Source organism: Falco naumanni, chromosome Z, assembly GCF_017639655.2.
Source record: "Falco naumanni isolate bFalNau1 chromosome Z, bFalNau1.pat, whole genome shotgun sequence".
In the NCBI taxonomy this organism is placed as follows: domain Eukaryota; kingdom Metazoa; phylum Chordata; class Aves; order Falconiformes; family Falconidae; genus Falco; species Falco naumanni.
Genome location: NC_054080.1, coordinates 30,049,022 through 30,070,262, shown reverse-complemented (window position 1 = coordinate 30,070,262; position 21,241 = coordinate 30,049,022). Strand labels below are relative to the sequence as shown.

Here is a 21,241-nt window from a genome sequence, read left to right as displayed (position 1 = left end):
GGGGAAATGGTTTTAAGCTAAAGAAGGATAGATTCAGACTAGATATAAGGAAGGGATTATTTATGATGGGAGTGGTGAAATGCTGCAACAGGCTGCCCAGAGAGGTGGTAGATACCCCATCACTGGCAGCATTCAAGGTCAGGTTGACGGGGCTCTGAGCAACCTGATCAAGTTGAAAATGTCCCTGCTCACTGCAGGGGGGGTGGAGTAGATAACATGTAAATGTTCCTTCCAACCCAAACCATTCCATGATTCTGTGAAATTTTCCCACTTCTCAACACAGTGGGAATAAAAAAATAATTGCTGTATATGCTGTATATGTATTATTTTATCTATTCTGATGATATGTGTCAGATTTATACTTTATCATTTTACACATTGTGCAGTGGTTCTAATACTAATAATATATCAAAATACTTAAAAGTTAAAAAACCCCGCCCAAAACAAAGAAACAAACCCATCAAGACAAAAAATGTGTGTGTAGTATGTCAGTAAATATTTGTTTCCTTTGCAGTTATCTGTGGCATATCCCTCTCACCTACATAACTAGTAGCTGCAACTTTACCCATTGTACTAATGCATATTTACTGGACCAAAAGTCAGGTATGTGACTCAAAACTTTAGTAGCAAGTTACTTATGTGTTACAGTTTACTGATGTTTCTGAGTGCACACTTGTGTAAGACGTGAAGATGAAGGCATACATAATACAAAAAAATTACAGAGATATGGAGACAAGCAATCATTAAGAGGTTGGTTCCCTATAGCATTATATGTACAAATAAATGGCAGCAACTGGGGCAGAAGCACAGGCCTGGAATTTGTAAAACCCCATACTCTCTTCATCCCAGTACACGTCCTTTAGAGAGTGAGTAATGGGAGAGTTGCTTTGCCAGTGTACTGAAATGTGAGAAGGTCACTTTCCACTGAAATATGATTTATTGCAACTGAAATGATTAAGTTTTTGAGAATGCTGTTGTAGAACTTGAAATGCTTAGATCTTTTCACATAAACTCTTTTGCTTTTGCTGCAGCGGCTAGTTTGAATCTTAAATTGCTAGTCTATGGGGTTTTGTTTATTCAGCTCTGTTTTTTTCCTTGCCAGGTGGATAGTTACTATACACCAGGGGTCTTCAAGCTATGGCCCGCGGGCTGGATACGGCCCCCCAGGGTCCTCAATCCGGCCCCCGGTATTTACAGACCCCCCCCGCCCCCCCCCCCGCCGGGGGTTGGGGGGGGAAACCAAGCAGCCGCAGATGGCTGCCTGCCACTGCATCCGCGCCGGCCCCTGGTTAAACAGTGTGAGGACCCCTGGGCTACACTCTTATGTTGTATTGTGCTACAATCACTTTGGCTATCTCTCCACTGACTTGAATAGGTTTTTGCATTTTACTGAAGCAGATCTGACTCATCATCTTATGTCTGCTGATGATTTTTTTTTCACCCCTGTTAAAGAGCATTTAACTGGCAATTATTTTTAATTCATAAACTTATCTTGCACCTTTGCTTTTGGAAATAAAGCTGTACAAATTTTAAATCAAGTTCTTAGAGCTGATCTTGAAATTTTACTGTTCACTGATTTCTGTGAACTGCCACCCCTCTAAAGTGACTTTTGAAGTACTGTAATTAAAGGAGATAATTTTGGTTTACATCATTCTGACATTGGTTTTACAAAGCCTTCATGGTATTCCTGGCCTTTTTCATTTGAGATAGAGTTAAAAAAAAAAATATTATGACTTATCAGAATGGAAGAACAAAGCTGTTTAATTGAATGTGTTCTTGATCTTACTAAAACTAATAGGTAAGTAGCCTGATTGTATCATTTTTATTTCATCTTAAATCGCGTTGTTAGTGGTCTTATGTTGATCAAACCAATTCCTCACTAACTGTAGAAACTTGGATGTGGAAGATAGGAGTAGGAGAGATGTACAAGAGAATTTCTAGTAGTATAGTAACTAAATTTCAAAGGCATTGTAGAAGCTAAGTAAATTGACATTTTTGGCAGTAGTTATAGAATCAATTGAAAGGAAGAACTTTTCCTCCAAACCTCTCTTCTTGTATCTAGTTGACTTTGAAACTAGAGTGTGGCCTTCTACCTCTTTAATGCTGTCTCCATTTCTCTATTTCTTTATATGAAGTGTGTAACTGCTTTTTTGATATATATGAAAGTGGGCAGAGAGGAGATGGGGTTGTTTGAGAGGAGAACTGGACAGAAGAGAAAAATAACTGCACTAAGTAACGTACGTATGGATACAACTCAAGGCAGATTGTGATACTATTCATTCAATCAGATATAGGAGGAAGGAGGAAGTACAACCTGGAATTTTGGAGCGTTCTCATGGAACCTTTGTACTGGCTATTCCTTCTTCACAGCAGGGGGATCTAGTGGGTGGAAAAGGATTTATTGACTCTCTGGAACTGGTCTGCTTTATAGGTTTGGATTTGAATGAAATGTTGCTAAATGTTTGTTTCTACTGCTAACTGATTGTCTTCCATTAGCTGTCATTGAACTTCCAGAAGAGGTGGAATGGATAAAATTCAATGTGGACATGAATGGCTATTACATGGTACACTATACTGAAGACTGGAAAACACTGATTGATTTGCTGAAAAAAAACCACACAGCTTTGAGTCCTAAAGACAGAGCCAATTTGATCAACAATATCTTCAACCTTGCAGGGTAAGACTTTTGTATTGGAAAACATGGTTTATATGTGTTTAAAGTTTTTTCCAAGTCAAAGAAGATCAGACTTGAATTCTAGAGGAGACTGCTTAAGAGAAGTTTTAATTCAGTCTATTAGCCTATTGAAACTCTTCAGCATTCACTTTTTTTTTTAAAGTTATTTCACTGATTCTTCCATATTGTTGCTAGATGTTATTTCTCTGTTCTTTATAGCAACATCCATTTATTTTCATCACAAAGAGCCACATGACAGCTTCCATTTCTGGAAAATACTGTTTTCTTTAGTGTCTGATAGTCTGCCTAGCAGACTGTTTTCCTGTACTCTGTTGATGAGTATGCTCCACTTTAGAGAAGAAGCTATTTGCTTCTCAAATTTTTACTGGCTCCCTCTTTTCTTTCACCACAGCCATCAGAGCAGGTGAGGCTGAGCGGTCTGGATGGCCTCTTTGACAGCTGCTTCCTATCTGAGTACCCTTAGTTATGATAAATATTTGCAGACATCATTGTCACACTTCCTTATCTATCTTTATTTTTATGAATTGAAGGCATGGTAGTGGCCATTGTTGGTTTGTTACTGTCTTACTAATAATATAAAAATCTCTACATCTAAAGTGTGTCTTAGTTCCTCCCTCTATTCACCTATCCCTCTGCTAATGTAATGGAGAACATCACTTCTGATCTTGTTTCAGAGAGTGTTTTTGTTTTGGAAGCCATTTTAATGTTTGTATTCATTGACCTATAGTCTAGGAAAAGTGTCTCTGGAAAAGGCCTTTGAACTGATTGATTACCTTAACAAGGAGAACAGCACTGCACCACTCACTCAAGCTCTGTTTCAGCTGAGCCTTATATACAGCCTTTTAGAGAAAAAGGGTGAACAACTACTGGCAGCACGAGTCATGGTATGGTTTAGTTTTATGTAGTTTTCTGTAAATTTTAATTTGAAATAATTAGCCGTAATGTTCTTTATAATTTTTAAGTGTTGACTGTTGAACATATTCAGTAATTTCAGTACTTACGTTGGATGAGGATTCTAGACAGTTGCCAGCCTTGCCTGCTTTTGTGAAGTAGCAATGACCTCTTACTGAAATGCAAAATTTTTTGGATCTACTTCCTCTTGTGCCCTGCCCCCTCCCCAGTCCCTCAATGTTTTATAGGGAGTGTAATGCAGTGGGAACACAGTGGTGTCTGGGTATTTGCTATACTGGCTGTAAAGGTCAATGTAGTACAGGTATGTAATTAAACAGAGTCCATGACATTTTTCTAGTACAGAAAATTTATTCCCAAAATTATTGGAGTGGCTGGAGATCATAGATCTAATTACTTTGTCTAAAGGTAGTGGGAAAAATATTTTCTGTAAAAACAGGAACACATGAATGGTTGTCATTGTCCCATCCAGCTGTGCGATAGATTAACAACATACAGTGCTATAGACTTAGCAATGAAATCCACAATGTAGCCTCAGTTCTTGCTGAGGAAATGTCTTTCATTTCTCTGTTTACCTTCTTAGTATGAAGCCTCCTCTCCATATTCATCTATGGGTTTAAAATTACCCTTGCTGCTTTACCTTGTAGAATGTCAGCAAAGGGATTTAATTTAGAAAGAAAATTATTAAACGATAGATAAAATAGCAGGTTTTTTCTTCATACTAGGTAAGGGTAATTAGTCAGTGCTTAAGGAAATTTATAAGAAACAAAACCCCCCACTACTATAAGAAATTTCCTTATTTAGTATTTATTCAAAGGTTTTACAGATCCGATGTGATACACAGTCCAAACTACAGTTTGCAATGCAGTGTCTATATTTAAGTTCAAGTGTTTCAGCTGGGGCGTGGGAGCTGGTCAGGCACCTAACTGTGGTTTTGGACCATGACAAAACTACAAACATGTAAGGGTATTCAGTCTACAGGTAAAAGTCAGTTTGTTTGTGCTCAAGTGAAATGTAGTAACTGTTACTTGATGGAGTTAAAAGTAGTTAAACATACAGGAGATGTAGTTAGTTGAGATAGTAAGCTGACTGCATGCAAGTCTGAACTGTAACTCGGAGTAGTCTTCTGTTTGCATGTGCAATTTCAGATGTACACTTGGCCCATCTTTCAGACCTGTGTGGTATCTGATACTTATTCATCCAGATAAGAAATGGTTTATGTAAATTGGGATAGGTAGATGGAGAACGACTATGTTTAACTTCCACGGTTTTAAAACTTTACTTTTGTTTTCTTTTTTTAAGACCAGTTTTGCATATAAAAAATCCTCTTAGAGAAAATTAGCTATTACTAATAATTTTCCCTCCTATAGTATAGAATAGAGCATCTGCTTGGAGATAAAATTGATCAACAGCGTTGGACAGATGATGGGACCCTGTCTGAACGAGAGCTCCGGTCAACACTGCTAACTTTTGCCTGCACCCACAATATTAGGAAGTGTAGAACTACTGCCACTGAGATGTTTGAGAAGTGGATGAAGTCTAATGGAACAATGAGGTACCACAAAAACTGGGCTTTCACTTCTTTTATTTACCTGTTTCCCTGTTACCTTGTCACCATAGTTTGGGAGAAAAAACCCCAACAAACAAAACAATCAAACAAAACAACCCCCACACCACCACCACCAATTGAATATTGATAAAGCACTTCATTCTGTCTTCGACTGTTCCTCATGTAGAAGTAATTGCTGTTTTCAGATGAAAGGGAGAACTGTCCTAGAATTTAAGACTTTATCTGCAGTTTCATTAAGTGTGACTGCGAAACCAGTCACAGATTGCTTCCATCTGCATTTCCTAAGGTGCATGCTCAAGGAGGATTACTTAGCAATGTCAAAGCATACTTTTTTTATCTTGCAGAACTCATTCTGTTCTGGATTCCTTGCATTTTGAGCCACAGAAAATTACTTAGATTTTTGTATAATTTACCCTGCTTTCACGTGACTAATATGATTTGTTTTTTCCCAGAAACTTGAAGTACTAGATTGGCATGGATTCAATCCAGCACAAACTTAAAATTGCTACAGAATTAAACTGCTCAAAAGACAGCCATTTCTTTCGAGCTAATCTTTAATTTTGTGACTTACTTATTTTCTCAGATGAGCATTTTCATGCCTCTCTTTTGGTTTTTTGTGGGTGTTTTTTTTTGTTTTGTTTTTGTTTGTTGTTTTGTTTCATTGTTGATTTTGTTTTCCCCTGTAGTCTGCCTAGTGATGTTATGAAAGCCATATTTACAGCTGGAGCCAAATCTAGTGATGGCTGGGAATTCCTTCTGAAGTTGTACTCCTCTTCACTTTCTGAAGCAGAGAAGAGCAAAATGATTGAAGCCTTGGCCAGCACAGAAGATGTCAGAAAGCTAATCTGGTATGAAGGAGCCAGAAAGCTGTATGCTCTGTAAATGAAAAGTGTTAAAATCTTCTTTGGAAAAATGTATTTCCTTTTTTATATTATTGAAAAAAATTCTGATTGCTAAAGAAAATCTATCCACATGTTTTGTATAAGCTTCCATACAAATATAGAACCTGGTATTTTTCACTTTAAAATAATTTGCAGAACAGAGTAGCTCAAAAGGCCAAATTCTGAATATGCATAAAGAGGAAAAAATTGAAAAAGTTTGGGAATGCAAAATTACAGATTTTTGGTAAAAGTAACAAAATTGCAGGTTGTTCTATGGAGTCTTAAAAGATTGGTATATCTTTATAACCAAGATAACTAATTAGGTTTTGATTTGTTTTGAGTTCTGTCTTTCTCCCTCTTTTCCTCTCTCTTCTTTCTCTGTGAAATTCTGACCTTACATTATGCTCCAACACCTCTCCATAGACCAAACCGCAGTACTGCATGAAGGACACCAAGGTTGTCTGGCTATGTGTGATTCTTGTTACAGCTTTCCTTTCTAAACATTTCAATGCATAATGTTTTCTTTTACAAGTCCTTAGAATTTGCTTCCTCTTTTCCAACGACAATGAAAATTCAGGTACTTGGTTTAGAGCTAAGGTCACTGTGGTACTTGGAAACTGAAGGTAAATAAGCACAGTGGTTGTAAAATGGAGCATCAGTGTGTTCCAGATGTCAGAAGCTGCTTGCTATTTGACCTATTATAGAATCTTTTCCATCTAATTCAGGAGTATCAGAAGAATCATGTGAAGATATGAACAGAAGCTTTTTCCTGTCTCTCTTCATGTGCTTTTTTTTCATAACTATTTTAGGTTAATGCAGAACAGCCTTGAAGGAGAAGTCATCAGGACACAGGAGTTTTCACATATCATAGCAACTGTTAGCCAGAGTTTGCCTGGATATTTGCTGGCCTGGGACTTTGTCAAAGAGAACTGGGAAAAACTTACACGAAAGTAAGTCTTTTGATGCAGCTGAAACTTCACACTCACAGTGGCAAAGCACCTGTTTCTTTCTTTCAAACACAAGATAATAAATAGTTGGATTACTGTAAGAAGATGTGTACTAAATTGTAAAGCCTGTTTTAAAATCTTATTTTACAAAATAACTTGGATCATAAACTTTGAAGTCACCAACTGCTGATGGGACATTGGAGTCTCCTACAGATTCACAGCAATTCTAAAAAATCTAGATTTGAATTTCTGTTGAAAGCATGCTGTCTCTAGGATGATTGCTGCGGATGCAGGATATTTATGTGGATCAAATGCGTTCAAAAGTAGACCCAGGGAATTCATTTAGCATTTATTTGTTCTGCCTTTTTACAGCAATCCCAAACTAAAATAACCAAAAAATCTCACTTGCTTCGGATATACATGTTCTCCTTATGTGGCTTTGAAGGGTACCCAACAGGAGAACTAGCCTGCAAGTCTTCAGGAAGCTAACAATACGTGGAAAACTGTATTTCTAAATCCCAGTTTTGATTTGGAACTGTTTCACATTGCTAAAAACCTTCTTCTGGATGAAAATTTCTGCTCTAACAAGCTCTCAATAACCAGCACTACAAAATTTCTTTGCTTGAAATGAAACCTGGTTGCAAATTCAATTACTGTAGCATTTTGGAATACATAGCACAGATACAGGTCTTAGTATTCAGTATGGGGGGTCCTCAGTTCTTTACTATTTCAGCTGTGATAGAAGTTTGAAAATTTTCCATTTCTTTTGCTCTGAATTTCAATTTTTAGAGTAGTAGGGAACTAGAGGCTTGGACTTCTAAAATCTTTTATCTCTTTTGAAAAATAAGATTTATAATCTTGAACTTAAGTGCTTTTAATGATTTCCAACTACTAAAACAAAACCCAAAAAAACAGCTACTAAAACAAATAAAGGTTGTGTACGTACACTGAACCTGCATCTTAAAGTCGCTCCTAGTTAAAAATAACTTTTTTGTTTGTATTTCAGGTTTCACCTAGGCTCATATACTATCCAGAATATCATTAGTTGGTCAACTTCTCAGTTTGCAACAAAGGCACATCTCCTTGAGGTTGGTGTCTTAATGTACCAGAGAGGGATATTTTCTAGTGCCAATGCTGTCTTCATGTAATTAAGGGACAAGAAAAACACAAGTTTTCTGTCCTTAAGGCCCTTTTGCAAGGATATACATCTATTGCTTTCCCTATTTCTCACATGGCAGACAGATTCATAAACATTTGGAAGATTACATACTGAGTCTGTGGCAGAGTAACATACAGAGTTGAACCCAGTTATCTGTTTTCCTGTTCTCTGAAACACACTGTCTCCCCAAATAATGATTTGTTCTAGATAGAATTTTGGTGTAGATTTTGCAAACAAGCTATACTTTCTGTGACTCTGGAATGTGATGGAGTGCCATAAAAATTGCTTTATGTTTTTTTTGCTGTTGGTCATCCCAAGGAGCTGTTGTGAAGATTGAGTATCAGTTAAGAGCCAGTTAATAGCCACTAGAAATCTCTGTTGTCTTCCCTAACCAGGCCTGGAAGTTAATGTGTCAAGAATGGTTTATGGTTTAATCTAACATTTTCATTCCAGTAATTTGGTAGAGATAGTTGTTTATGGTTTGATTTAGAGTATTTTAAGTGTTTGCATGGACAGTTATAATGCTAAGTGGGTGTCATTCCAGAGTGCTGAAGAGGATTGCTGATAACAATCAGTTCTTTGTCATAGAAGGAGACTCCTTTTCCAGAACTTTGAGTGCTCTGTGATTGCTCTGGGATGAGTATGATAAGTGAATGTCTGTTTATTAGTGAAATAATTTATTGAAACTGGACGAGGTTTTACTGCAGTTCCCATGAAAAATGCTTTTCTTGTGTTTTGGGAACTCCTTTGAGAGGTTTGCTTACTGCATAGATGCAAATGATTCTCAGGAATGGGTTTCCTGCAACATATGTGTAGCCTTTGCTTCTGAACCTATTTGTGTGGCCAGTGTTTATTTTGATTAAATCTTTTTCTTTCTTTTCTCTTGCTATGCAGGTAAAGTCATTTTTTGAGTCAAAATCGGAGGAGAGTTCTCAACTGCGTTGTGTAAAAGAGGCAATTGACACAATTCAGCTCAATATCCAGTGGATGGAGAGGAACTTGGCAAAGCTACAACATCTGCTGTAGTGTGCGTAAATGCTGCGGTGTGTCAGCCATTTAGGAGCTCTGTGGGCAGTTGCTGTGTTTCTTTTGCAAAAGCCAGAGTGAAACCAGGCATCACTGCAACATTGTTTGCACTATTTTTAAGGAGTCTAGATAGCTCAGGGCATGTCTCAGATAATATTTTATTTTCCTTGGAGCATTTATGAGCAAGATGTAAGTATTTATTCTGAAACTGTTTTCATCTATAGACCAAACATCTGCACAAATGATTAAATATAATTTTGTATTTGAAACATATGCCCTTTCATTTGGAGCTGTATTGCGGTTTCTTAGCAGTGGGTTAATATTGACAGTTACGGTCAGAAAGACCCAGAATGAACTGTTAGTTCTTTGCAGACTGCTCCTTGGGCAGTAGATTTTTTAATGCAAAACTGTAGATGGTTTCCACATTTGTAGACACAGAAGCTGTTGTGAAACAGAATCATACTTCAGGTACATTACTAGTAGTGGATCTTATAAAATACACCAGTTTGATGTGAAATAAATAAGATTCCAATTTTGTTTTAAGTTTGAATTTTTTATTTTCACAGTATTGTTTAGGAATGATATCTTATGTTAATGTATACTTCAATGAATAAAGGGGATATGTAGTAGTATAGAAAAGTAAAACCAGGTAGCAAACACCAGTGTTTTAGAGTGTTTCCAGAAACACTGATGTGACCTTGGAACTTTTACTCTGAATTTTTTAGGCATTTTTGAGAATCTCATCATTAGTCATGGAACTTTAACTGATATTTCTGTATTGATCTCTGAGCAACTGCATAAAATTGCACTTTTCCAGGTTCGTTCACCTGTTAGACTGACTACTGATTTGTGCCCTCTTGACTACTGATTTTTATTTCAGCACCTGTTGCAGAGGGTCTGCAATTAATAGATACTGCAGCTACTTCATTTGCGTTAAGTTCTGGTTTCTTTCCTTGCCTGATGACTTGCATATCACAGTATAATTTGGGAACGTTGCTGACTTTTTATGATGTAAGCTTTAGGACACCTTGTCATGTAGACTTTGATGATGAGTTCTTCTACCGTTGTGAAAACCTAGTGAGACAGATCTTCAAAGTCTTTTAAAGAAGAGGATGTAAACCCCCAATGTGCTACATTAGAAAGTTGAAATACCTATTGTGCAATCTGCATCTCTTTCAAAAGCAGTGAAAAAGGCCATTTTTGAGGGATAAAATGTAAATACAGCACATGCAAGAGTAAATGTACCTTTTTAGCTGACATCTGTTTTATTTTCTTCACTACCGATGCGCCTTTTGTACATGTATGAAAGCAGATTCAGACCTGTTGTCTTATCATTGAGTTATGTGATTAGTTATAAACTACAATGAAAGCACTAACAATTAAAATTTGTACTATTTTAATTAAGCTGATTTAATTTTAGCTACAGTAAATTCTGAAAAAGATAATAGTTTGAATCAGAGTTAAATTAATGGACTTAAATATTTGTCACAGAGTAATTCAAATTGAATGCTTTAATTTATGAAACTGCAACACTGGCTTTTTATTTGGTTAGCAGAAATTGTAAGCTATGATTGCTTAAGCCGTACCACATTTTCAGAATATCTGTGAAAACTCCTCAAAAAGAAATTCCTCATTTTCCAGCTCACATTAGTATTGCAGATGTTATTTTTAACCTTGAAATTACCAAAAAAGAATGTTATACCTGAAGAGTGTGCAAACACTTGTTTGCCCAGAAGGGCCAGAAATGAATAATTTTTACCTGCACTGAAGAAGGAACTGGCAGTATAAGCATTGAAAATAAATCATCCCCCCTTAAAGTTTATGGAATTGGAATTGTAATTAAGTATGTTCTTGGAATTTTTGTACTGCCGTGTGTTATGACTTCATTTCCCTCCTTTTTGGAATCTACAGAAATATTAGTTCCATCTTTGCATATTTATGTGTGTGTATATATTCATATCATCTCTTTTTCTTTCTAGCCACTTCATATTAAATGAGAAGTCAGTAGTAAACTTTCACTTTTCTATCCCTTCTGTCCCCTCACATGTGTTTGAACTCATCCCTGACTGCAGTATTGAGGTATATAAAATTCAAAATGGAAGCTGTAGAGGAAGATCCCATCTTCCTTCTGATTTCCTCTGTGGAATTTAAAAAAATTACTATTTTATTCAAATGCTTTAATGATTATTGTGAGGAAATAGCATGGAGCTGAGTTTTAGACAACAGACTGTACCAAGAAAATCTGAAAAGCTGGGGAGGTTGAGGAGGGATTATTGAATAATTTTTGTTTTACTATTTGTTACATATGCGTACTTTTGCTATATTAGTTGTAGAGTTTTTAAAATTATTTTTCTGTAATGGAGTCTCTGACCCTATTAAAAATTGTGCTGGAATCCTTCTTCCGTGAGAAATGCTTAAATATACTCCTCCCTTTTTTTGTGTGTTGGGAACTAATGAAGACGAGAACTGGTGCGGGACAGCCAGCCATTGCTGACAAGGCTACATTTGGGGTATGGGCTGCGAGGAGGGTGAGGGTCAGGAAAAGGGTTAGCATTTGGTGCAAGACAAAGTGTATAGCTCCAGTGCTAGCGGAACCATGAAAAGTCTGGCTGCCAAGGGAAGGTGAGGGCTACTAAAAGCTTTCAGTCCTGGGCACTTTTCCCGGGGAGCCACAGGTCACAGCATCCCTGTTGTCCCTGGGGTCTGGCTAGGGTTAGCGTTGGGGTGAGGCTTAGACATAGGAGCAAGACAAAGAGCAGAGCCCCGGTGTTTGTAGGGCTGTGAAGGCTGCCAGAGATCTCACTCCTGGCTGCTTTTTCCTGGGGGCTGTTGCTGGCAAGGTTCTGTTTTGGGCATGGGCTTAGGGTGGGGTGAGGATCAGGAAGAGGGGTTAGGTGGAAGCCAAGGAGCAGAGCCCCGGTGTTAGTGAGGCTGTAAAGAAGCTGCCGAGGTGAGGGCTGCCAAAAGCTTTCAGTTCAGGCTAATTTTGCCTAAGAGCTGTAGAGTGTGGTGTGCCGTTATACCCGGGTTTTGGTTCAGGTTAGTGTGATGGCAAAGCTTACCCATTGGTGCAGGACAAAGCAGAGACCCAGAGTTTGTGGGGCTGTGAAAGAACAGCCAAGGGAGCAGGAGGGAAGTCCAAAGCTTTTAGTCTAGGGCATTTTTTTTGTTCATGGATACCGTAGCTGGCAGCATCTCTGTTGGAGCTGGGATCTGTTAAGGGTTAGGGCGAGAATTAGCCACAGGTGCAAGAGAGAGAGCACAGCCCCAGCATTCGTGGGGCTGCCACGTTGCTGCCAAAGGAAGGTGAGGGCTGCCCAGGCTTTCAGACCTGGCCACTTTTCTAGGGAGCCATCGCTGGCAGAGCTTGTGGTGGACCTGTGCTCTGCCTAGGGTTGTAATCATGGTGAAGGTGACGGTTACGTGCAAGTGCAAATGCAGAGCCTCAGTGTTTGTTTGAATGTGAAGGGGCTACCAGGGGAAAGTGAGGGCTACCAATACCTCAGTCCCGGCTGCTTCTGTTCACATTCCTAGGTGGTGGGTGTCGGTTCTGAAGATAGGCTCTGAGTGAGGCTGGGGGGGTTGGGGGGGGGTTAGGCAGCAGAGTAACTGCAGAGCCCCAGTGTTAGTGAGGTGGTGAAGGGGCTAACAAAAGAATTTTAGGGCTGCCAAAAGCTTTCAGTCCTGGCCGTTTCTGCGTGAAAGCCCTAGCTGGTGGGTGTCCATTTTGAAGCTCAGCTCTGGCTGGTTTTATGGTCATGGTGTGGGGTAGGATTAAGTGCTAAAGCAAGCACAGAGCCCTAGTGCTGATGGGGCTGCAAACAGGCTGCCAAGAGAAGCAGAGAGCTGCCAAAAGCTTTCATTCTTGACCGCTGCTATAGCCTCCATACCCAAATCTACCCTAAGCCCACGTCCAAAATGGAGCCTTGCCAGCAATGACGCCCAAGAAAAAAGTCCCCAGGAATGAAAGCATTTGGCAGCCACTTCAAATCGTCTGAAACAACAAGGCTCCAATATTTGTCCTCTGCCTGACTCTAACATTAATTCTCCTGATCCTCACCCTTGCCGGAGCACAGGTCAAACATGCAGTTCTGACAGCTATGGCGCCCAGGAAAAACTGAGGATTTTTGAATCCAGTACCTTCCAATGGTCTCCCTGTCGCGGCCCCAAAACACTTGGGCTCTGCACAGTCTCAATCACCAGAAACATAGTGGGCTCCTCACCCTAGCTGTAGCCTAGGCCCAAAATGGACACCGGCCGACCAGGGCTCCCACAGAGAAGTGGCCACGACTGAAAGCTTTTGGCAGCCCTCACCTTACCTTAGCAGCGCTTTTTTCGTTCCCCACTCTGCACTTGGTCTTGCACTTAACCCTAACTCTTTTCCTCACCCTCTTTTAAACTCACGTCTAGAACAGAGCCTTATCAGCAATGGGTCCTAGGCAAAAAGGGGCAAGGACAGAGAACTGTTGTAGCCCTCACCTTCCGTTGGAAGCACCTTCGCAGCCCCACGAACAATGGGTCTTTACAACTCCTCTGCAACCAAACCCTCACCTGAACTCTCACAATAGGCAAAGGGCAAAACAGACACACACCAGCTATGACTCCCACACAGAAGTGGCCAGGACTGAAAGCTTTTGACAGCCCTCATCTTCCTTTGGCAGCCAGTTCACAGCCCCAGAGACACAGGCTTTGTGCTCACTCTACTGCCTGAACCTCACCTGTGCCTTCCACTCACCTGTGCCTGTTTGGGACCTCGTCTGAGGCTTGAGTGCCCAGACAGGCACCCAGCAGTCATGCCTCGCAGACATAAAGCTGTCTGCAGCCCTCAGCATCACGTGTTAGCCTCTTTGCATCCCAGAAACACTGCAGCTCTGAACATGCCCTACCACCTTACCCTCGCCCACATCCTAGCAAGAACCAATGAAAACTGGCAGCTAACAGTGATGTCTCCTGTACAGAAAAGGATGCACTGAAAGCTTTTGGTAGCCAAAACCTTCCTCTGGCAGCCCCATCTCAGCCCCATAACCAGAGCCCAGGTTCCAAACGCTCATCAGGTGTGGATCCAACACCGAAACAGGCAGGACTGGAAGCCGTTAGCAGCTCTTACCTTCCCTTGGCAGCCTCTTCACAGCCCCATGAACCCTGGAGATCTGCACTTTACCACTTAATCCTCATCTACCTGCTCACCCTCCTCAGAGCCTTGCTACAATCACCACTTAGGGCTCCCACACAGAGGTGGTCAGGACTGAAAGCTGTTGGTGGTGGCCCTTACCTACCCTTGTCAGGAACTTCACAGGCCCACTGGCAGTGTGGCTCTGTGCTTGTTCTACCACATAACCCCCACCTACCTCCCCAGTTTCGCCCAAAGCCCAGCTCCAAAACAGACACCCAGCACCTGAAGTTCCCACACAGTTGTGGCCAGGTGTCATGGTTTAGTCCTGGCTGGCAACTAAGCACCACACAACCTCTAGTTCACTCTACTCCCCCCTCCCTGCCCCTGCCCTGGGCAGGATGTGGGGTGAATAGCAAGGGTAAAAGTGAGAAAGAAACTCATGGGTTGACATAAAAACAGTTTAAGAATTAAAAATAAATAATATTTTTTTAATTAATTGTAAGAGGAAGAGAAAAACATAACAAAGAGAAAAAGGAAAATTAAAATCCAAGAAAGACAAGTGATGCAAATGAAAACAGTTGCTCACCGCCAACCAAATGAAGCCCAGCCAGTCCCTAACCACCCCCCACCCCCAACCTCCCCCTCTGGTTTTATTACTGAGTATGATGCCATATAGTATGGAATATCCCTTTGGCCAGTTGGGGTCAGCTGTCCCAACAGTGTCCCCTCCCAGTTATTTTTGTACCTGCAGCCTACTCGCTGGAGGGGCAGTGTGAGTAGTAGAAAAGGCCTTGACACTGTGTAAGCACTGCTCAGCAGTCACTAAAACATCAGAGTGTTATCAACGCTATCTTTCAGCACAAACTCAAATGTAGCCCTGTACAAGCTACTATGAAGAAATTTAACTCTATCTGACCTGAAGCCAGTTCATTCTCTACCCCTTATTCCATATAATTTATATCATGGTCAGGTCCCACACTACCACAATACATCCTCATTAACCACCCCTTCTCCCATAAAATGTTTGTAAGATGTCCATACATATCCATAAAATGTGCACAGAGATCTTTCAGTTTATGACTTTGGCTTCCTCTGTTATGGTATTCACGCAGGACAGGAGAGCTGGTGGATTGCATGGAGTTACTGGGCAACAAAACCAGCTCAGGTTGGGTCATTGCTGCACTATCATTGACTCTTGTGAGGTTTGTTCTTCATTCAGATGGTTACTGCAGTAGTACTTCCTATAACATTCAACTCAAATAATGGATTACAACAATTTAAAGGTATGTCCATTACACTTTGCACCACTGGTCCCTTTGGACTAAGCCATAAGGTTTAATATTGTAATGAATTCCTTCTCTTGCCTCTAGCTTGGCTAGCAGCAAGAGGTTCCTGGTATAATACCTTTAACACAGAGTGACCACAGCAGTGGTGACGTGAAGCATCATGTAACACTAGTAATATACAACTCACATCATGTATTATTTTCACCCAGGACTGAATCATCTTCAGGTACACGTTGGACTTCTTCATCCTTGTGCAGTACCCACCAAGTGCAACCAGGTCCTTGAGCAAAAACAGTCCTGTTAATAAGTTTGCCCTTTCCTGATGAAGGGATAACACGGGACTGTTTTTCCCAGCAAGGTCCTTATATGCTCTATGGGGATCTTCTCTCCTTCCACAGTGCCCAGGGAGTTTTGATCTGGCACAGCCAGGTGGACTGGCAGATCCTCTAGTGTTAACTAGCTAAGTGGCTTCTGCTAAATTTGTATCCCAAAGCTTGAACGTCCCAGCACCCATTGCTCTCAATGCTGTTTCTAACAGCCGACTATCATTTGGTCTTCCCAGAGGCTGGTGCATGATAAGGTAAGTGATACACCTGGTCAGTGCCATGGTGTTTGTCCTTGGCCTAGGTGTTCATGAGATTGTTTTGGAAATGAGTCGCATTGTCTGACTCCATTCCTTCAGGGGTGCCATGTTGCCATAAAACTTGCTTTCTAAAGCCCAAGATATATTCCCAGCAGTGGCATGGTTTACAGAGTATGTTTCCAACAATCCAGTAGTCAGTTCCACCATTGTAAGCACATGGTGCTTGGCATGGTGGGTTTGTGATACTGTGATATAATCAGTCTGCCGGGCTTCCCTGTATTGATAGCTCATTGTCCCCTATACCAAAAAGGTTATAGGGGTGACTCGTTTGATTGTGGCACACGTTTGACATTCATCGGTAATGTGTGCAATGGCATCAATGGTCAAGTCCACCCCTTGGTCATGATCCCATTTGTATGTTGTAGCCCTTCCTAGATGTCCTGACGTGTCGTGGGCCCATTGAACTATAAACAGCCCACCCTTATGTTCCCAGTCCAAATCCACCTAGGCCATTTCAATTCTAGCAGCCTGGTCCAACTGCTGGTTTTTTTGACGTTCTTCAGTAGCCTGACTCTCGAGTATGTGAGCATCTCATGACATAATTTTACAGCCAGGTTCTCTGCCTGGACAGCCATATCTTGCCACAATTCAGCAGCCCATATGGGTTTGCCTCTGCACTGCCACCCGATCTGCTTCCATTGCTGTAGCCAGCCCCACAGAGCATTTGCTGTCATTTAAGAATCAGTGTAAAGAACTGGCCATTTTTCTCATTCAGGACTATCTAAAGCCAGCTGGATGACTTTCACATCTGCAGACTAACTCAATTCACCTTTTCCTTCAGCAGTTTCTGTGACTTGCCACGTAGAACTCCATACACCATCTTTCCACCTTCAGTGTTATACAACACAACAGGATCCACATGTAAACAGGGCATATTGCTCTTTATTTTCTGGTGATTTATTATACAGAGGGCCCTCTTCAGCAAGAGTCACCTTCTCTGGGCGTGACACATCAGAGATTTGGCCCTCCGGCCTGTTCATAATCAATTCCAGGATTCCTGAGTGTTTGAGATTCCTCATGCAAGCCTGTTGTGTTACCAGTGCGACCACTTAGTCTGTGTAACTTCAGTTGCAGGTGCTTAAAGGGGATCCTCTCTTTCAACATCTAGCCCAGCGCTGGCAGTCTGGATGCCAAAAGGAGCTGTGCTTCAGTACCAACTACTGCTGAAGCAGTTCAACCTCCTTCATATGCTGCTAATATTCCTTTTCCTGTTGGAGTGCAACGGATTTCAGCTCCTGTATACCCCCAGCTCCAAACCCCACAAGTCACCCTCAAGTGTCTCCAGGTGCTTTCTGCCAGAGGCTCCAAGTGCGGCTGTGATCCATGACTGCAGTCTAAAGCACATTTTTCACGTCTTGTCCTGTGCAGACTGGTCCAAGGGCTACTGCATGAGCTACCTCCCATTGAATTTGTCCAAAGACTTGCTGCTGTTCAGCAAGCAAGTTCAAAATCATTCTTCTTCCAGGTTGCTTGACAGAGAGGGCTTACAGTCAGACTATAACTTGGAATATGCATTCTCCAAAAAAAATGACACTTAAAAAAAGCTTGCGTTTCTTTTCTGCTAGTTGGTGGAGACCTAGCTGTTATTTTGTTGATCACATCCATTGGGATATGGATGACACTCATCTTGTCATTTTTTTCCTTTGCAGGGCCTTTCACTTTTATGGCAAAACCAGCTTTCAAAACAATCTGGCTTATTCTACCTTTCTCAAACACTTCCTCCACTGTGTTGCTCCACATAATGATATTGTCAATACATTGCAGGTATTCAGGAGCTTCACCTTGTTCCAGTGCAGTCTGTATTGATCCGTGACAAACGGTAGGGCTGTGCTTCGTCCCCTGGGGCAGTGGATTCTAGGTGTACTGGACACCGCTCCATGTGAAAGCAAACTGTGACCTGCACTCTGCTGCCAGAGGGATCAAGAAAAATGCATTGATGGTATCAATTGTTGCATACCATTTGGTGACCTTTGACTCCAGTTTGTGTTGGAGTTCTAGCACGACTGGTATGACAGCACTCAGCAGCAGTGTGACCACTGAGGCCATGACAGTCCACTGTTGGCCTCCACTCTGTTAGATTTTTGCACCAGCCATATGGGACTGTTAAAAGGTGAATGAGCCCTACTGATCACGCTCTGACTCTCCAGTCACCAAATCAGTTTATGGAGGGGAACCAGAAAGTCTTGATTCATGGGATATCATTGCCAATGCGTTGTCATGGTAGCAACTGGCACCTGCTGTTCTATAACACATGGCAATCCCACAACAGAAGGATCCTCTGAGAGATCAGGCAAGCTAGGCAGCTATTTACTCTTCTCCATACTCAAGGCAGCTATACCAAAAGCCCACCAGTACCCTGTTAGATCCCTGAAGTACCCCCTCCTGAGGCAGCCTGTGCTAAGGATATATGAAGCCTCTGGGCCAGTCAAAATAGGATGCTTTTGCCACCCAGGCATAACCCAGTCTCCAACACAAGACGGTTTTGGGATCCCCCCATCACTCCAGAAGTACAGATGGATTCTGCCCCCTTATGTCTGATGGCATTAAAGTACGCTCTGCACCAGTGTCCACTAGAACTCTATACTCCCATGGGGCTGATGTGCCAGAGCAGTGAATCCACACAGTCCAGTAAAACCTGTTATCCTTTTACACTGCCTGGCCAAAGACAGGACCCCTCTCTTCCCAGTCCAAGTATTCATTACTTGATTTTTTGTAACTGCAATATAGAAGTCCCTTCATTAGGGTCAAAAGTAAAGTATGATCATCCCTTTTCCTCTGCCAGACACTGGAGCAGTAATTTTTCTTTCTGGCTGGGTTTTTGTTTTTTTTTTTTTTTCTTTTTTCTTTTTTTCTTTTGCCTTGCAGTTCCTGCACTTGAGCTTCTATTTTCCAGGTAGGTTCACCATCCTACTTCCTCATGACCTCTGCCTGGTCACCCAGGTAAAAACATGGGATTGCAAGTGGTGTGTGCCACTGGTACCCTTTCCCTTGAACACAAAAAGGCTGACTGTTCAGTAGCTGAGACATCGGTTGGTGTGGGTGAGGAAGGCCTGTCTTTGGATTGCTGGGACAATTTCTGGGACAGTTTCCCCACAGCCAAGATGCAGGCCTATAGGGAGGAAGTGAGATTATCTTTATATTCTTGGTATAGTCTGGCTAATCCACCCATAGGTGGTGTGTCCATGTCTGTCCAGGCCGCTGCCAGGGGGTTGGTATATGGTATCAACATAAACTTTTGTCACATAGACTGCATGCACTGGATTTCCTTTGGGTCTTCGGATACCTGATCACCATCCATAATGTTATAGATCACCTCCACCGTAGCTAATTCCCTCAGATATTGGTTTGTCTCCCTCAATGGTGGTCTTTAACTGTCCTTCACACTCAACAGGAGTTACCACCAAAGGCTATGGACTCCTGCCTCTTTTCCAATACCTTTATTGATTGCCTTAGCCTTGGCAAGGGATCACAGCTGCTGGGTTTCCTTTCCCTCTAATTCCTGACTATTGGCCCCAGCATCCAAGCATTGGAGTAATCAGATGAGAATTGTCTTACCTGGTTGATAACTGAAATCTTTTTGCTTCTCTCGCAGATCACTTAGGGATAGGGTTTGTGTAGTTTCTGTCTCATTTACGATTTCAGTGTCTTCCTCCTCATGTTCTTGTGACTGCTCTGCTGCAGAACAGACTGCCTTTTTTGATTCCTCTGCTCCTTCTTAGGAAAAGCTTCTTCATACCTTACAAAAAAAGTTGACTTCCATTTGCATTGTTTCAATTACAGGGGCAACTGATACAGTGGAGGGCTGGGTCTCTGGTTTAGCCATGGTGTCTCCTGGTATGTCTTCAGATCCAGAGAACTTCTTTTTTCCTTGAGGGTGCTGAATAGCATTCAGCAGAATTTGATAGGTGCAGGCCAGCCCCAGCACAGTGCAATAAGTTGTGTCTCCTTGGCATGGCCAGGGCATCTTTTTTCCAAACAGTCTAGCACTTCATCAAGAACCTGCACTGGTTCAGGAGTGAAGTTCCAGACCACTGGAGGTAAGAAGCTTTCTAGACACCTGCCCTTGTTCTCCCACATGCCATGCCACCCATCATCACACTGCCACCGGGGCTGAGTCATATTTCTAAATAGCTTGTTAACCTTAGAAAAAAACAAAGCAATAATGCTAAGAAATACCAATAAAAGTATTCTAACTACACAAGGATGTTCAAGATATTGAAGTGTTATTACAAGGAGGGAGAGAACATCACAGAAGCAGGTAGTGAAGATGCCACTTTGTATTTCCTCTTAAAAAAAACCACCAAACCTCTCAGAGGAAGAAATGTACGTGTTAATTGGCTCCATGACATGGCACCCGAAGTACAGTAATGGCTTCAGTACAAAGCCCAAATATCAGATTAAGCTGAATGCCAGTCTTTTAATAATAAATCTCCCAGGGAAAACATCACTGAGTGCTACAGAGCACAGTAAACTGCAAAAGCAAAAGCCAATTTTTAACATGTACTGTAAAAAATGGAGCATAGCACAGATCAGGTAAATTAATATTGAGAACAGATAAATTATGAACAGATGAATTATCATGAGCAACAACTGTTAATAGATATTAATCCCTTCTGATATGAGCTGGTCATATCTGTTCTAATCTCAAACTCTTCAAGACACAAGTTAAGCTTTGAAAGACTGTCATGGTTTAACCCTACCTGGAAACTACGGACAACACAGCTGCTCACTCACTCCCCACTTGTGGGATGGGGAAGAACAGGAATGGTAAAAGCAAGAAAGAAACTCATGGGTTGAAATAAAAACAGTTTAATAACTAAAAAGAAATAATAATTTTACAAAATTATAAGGAGAAAAGAATAAAAATAACAGAGAGAGAGGAAGATAAAACCCAAGAAAGACAAGTGATGCAAATTAAAACAGTGGCTCACCACCAACTGAATGAAGCCCAGCTAGCCCACCCAACCTCCCACAGTTTTATTGCTGAATATGACATAACATAGTCATGGTAA

The 21,241-nt window shown here is 41.3% G+C and overlaps 1 protein-coding gene across 2 annotated transcripts in view; it reads left to right on the top strand.

The window, feature by feature from the left end:
* LOC121081118 (leucyl and cystinyl aminopeptidase) overlaps nt 1-11,580 on the top strand; it is a 67,080-nt gene extending 55,500 nt beyond the window's left edge. For both annotated transcript variants that reach the window (XM_040579836.1, XM_040579837.1), the window contains 8 exons: nt 515-603; nt 2,497-2,677; nt 3,423-3,579; nt 4,975-5,159; nt 5,861-6,022; nt 6,865-7,005; nt 8,009-8,090; nt 9,056-11,580. In XM_040579836.1, the coding sequence (XP_040435770.1) occupies nt 515-603; nt 2,497-2,677; nt 3,423-3,579; nt 4,975-5,159; nt 5,861-6,022; nt 6,865-7,005; nt 8,009-8,090; nt 9,056-9,187 (1,129 nt within the window). In that variant the 3' untranslated portion in view covers nt 9,188-11,580. The remainder of the gene's footprint in view (nt 1-514; nt 604-2,496; nt 2,678-3,422; nt 3,580-4,974; nt 5,160-5,860; nt 6,023-6,864; nt 7,006-8,008; nt 8,091-9,055) is intronic.
* Nucleotides 11,581-21,241: the final 9,661 nt, after the last annotated feature.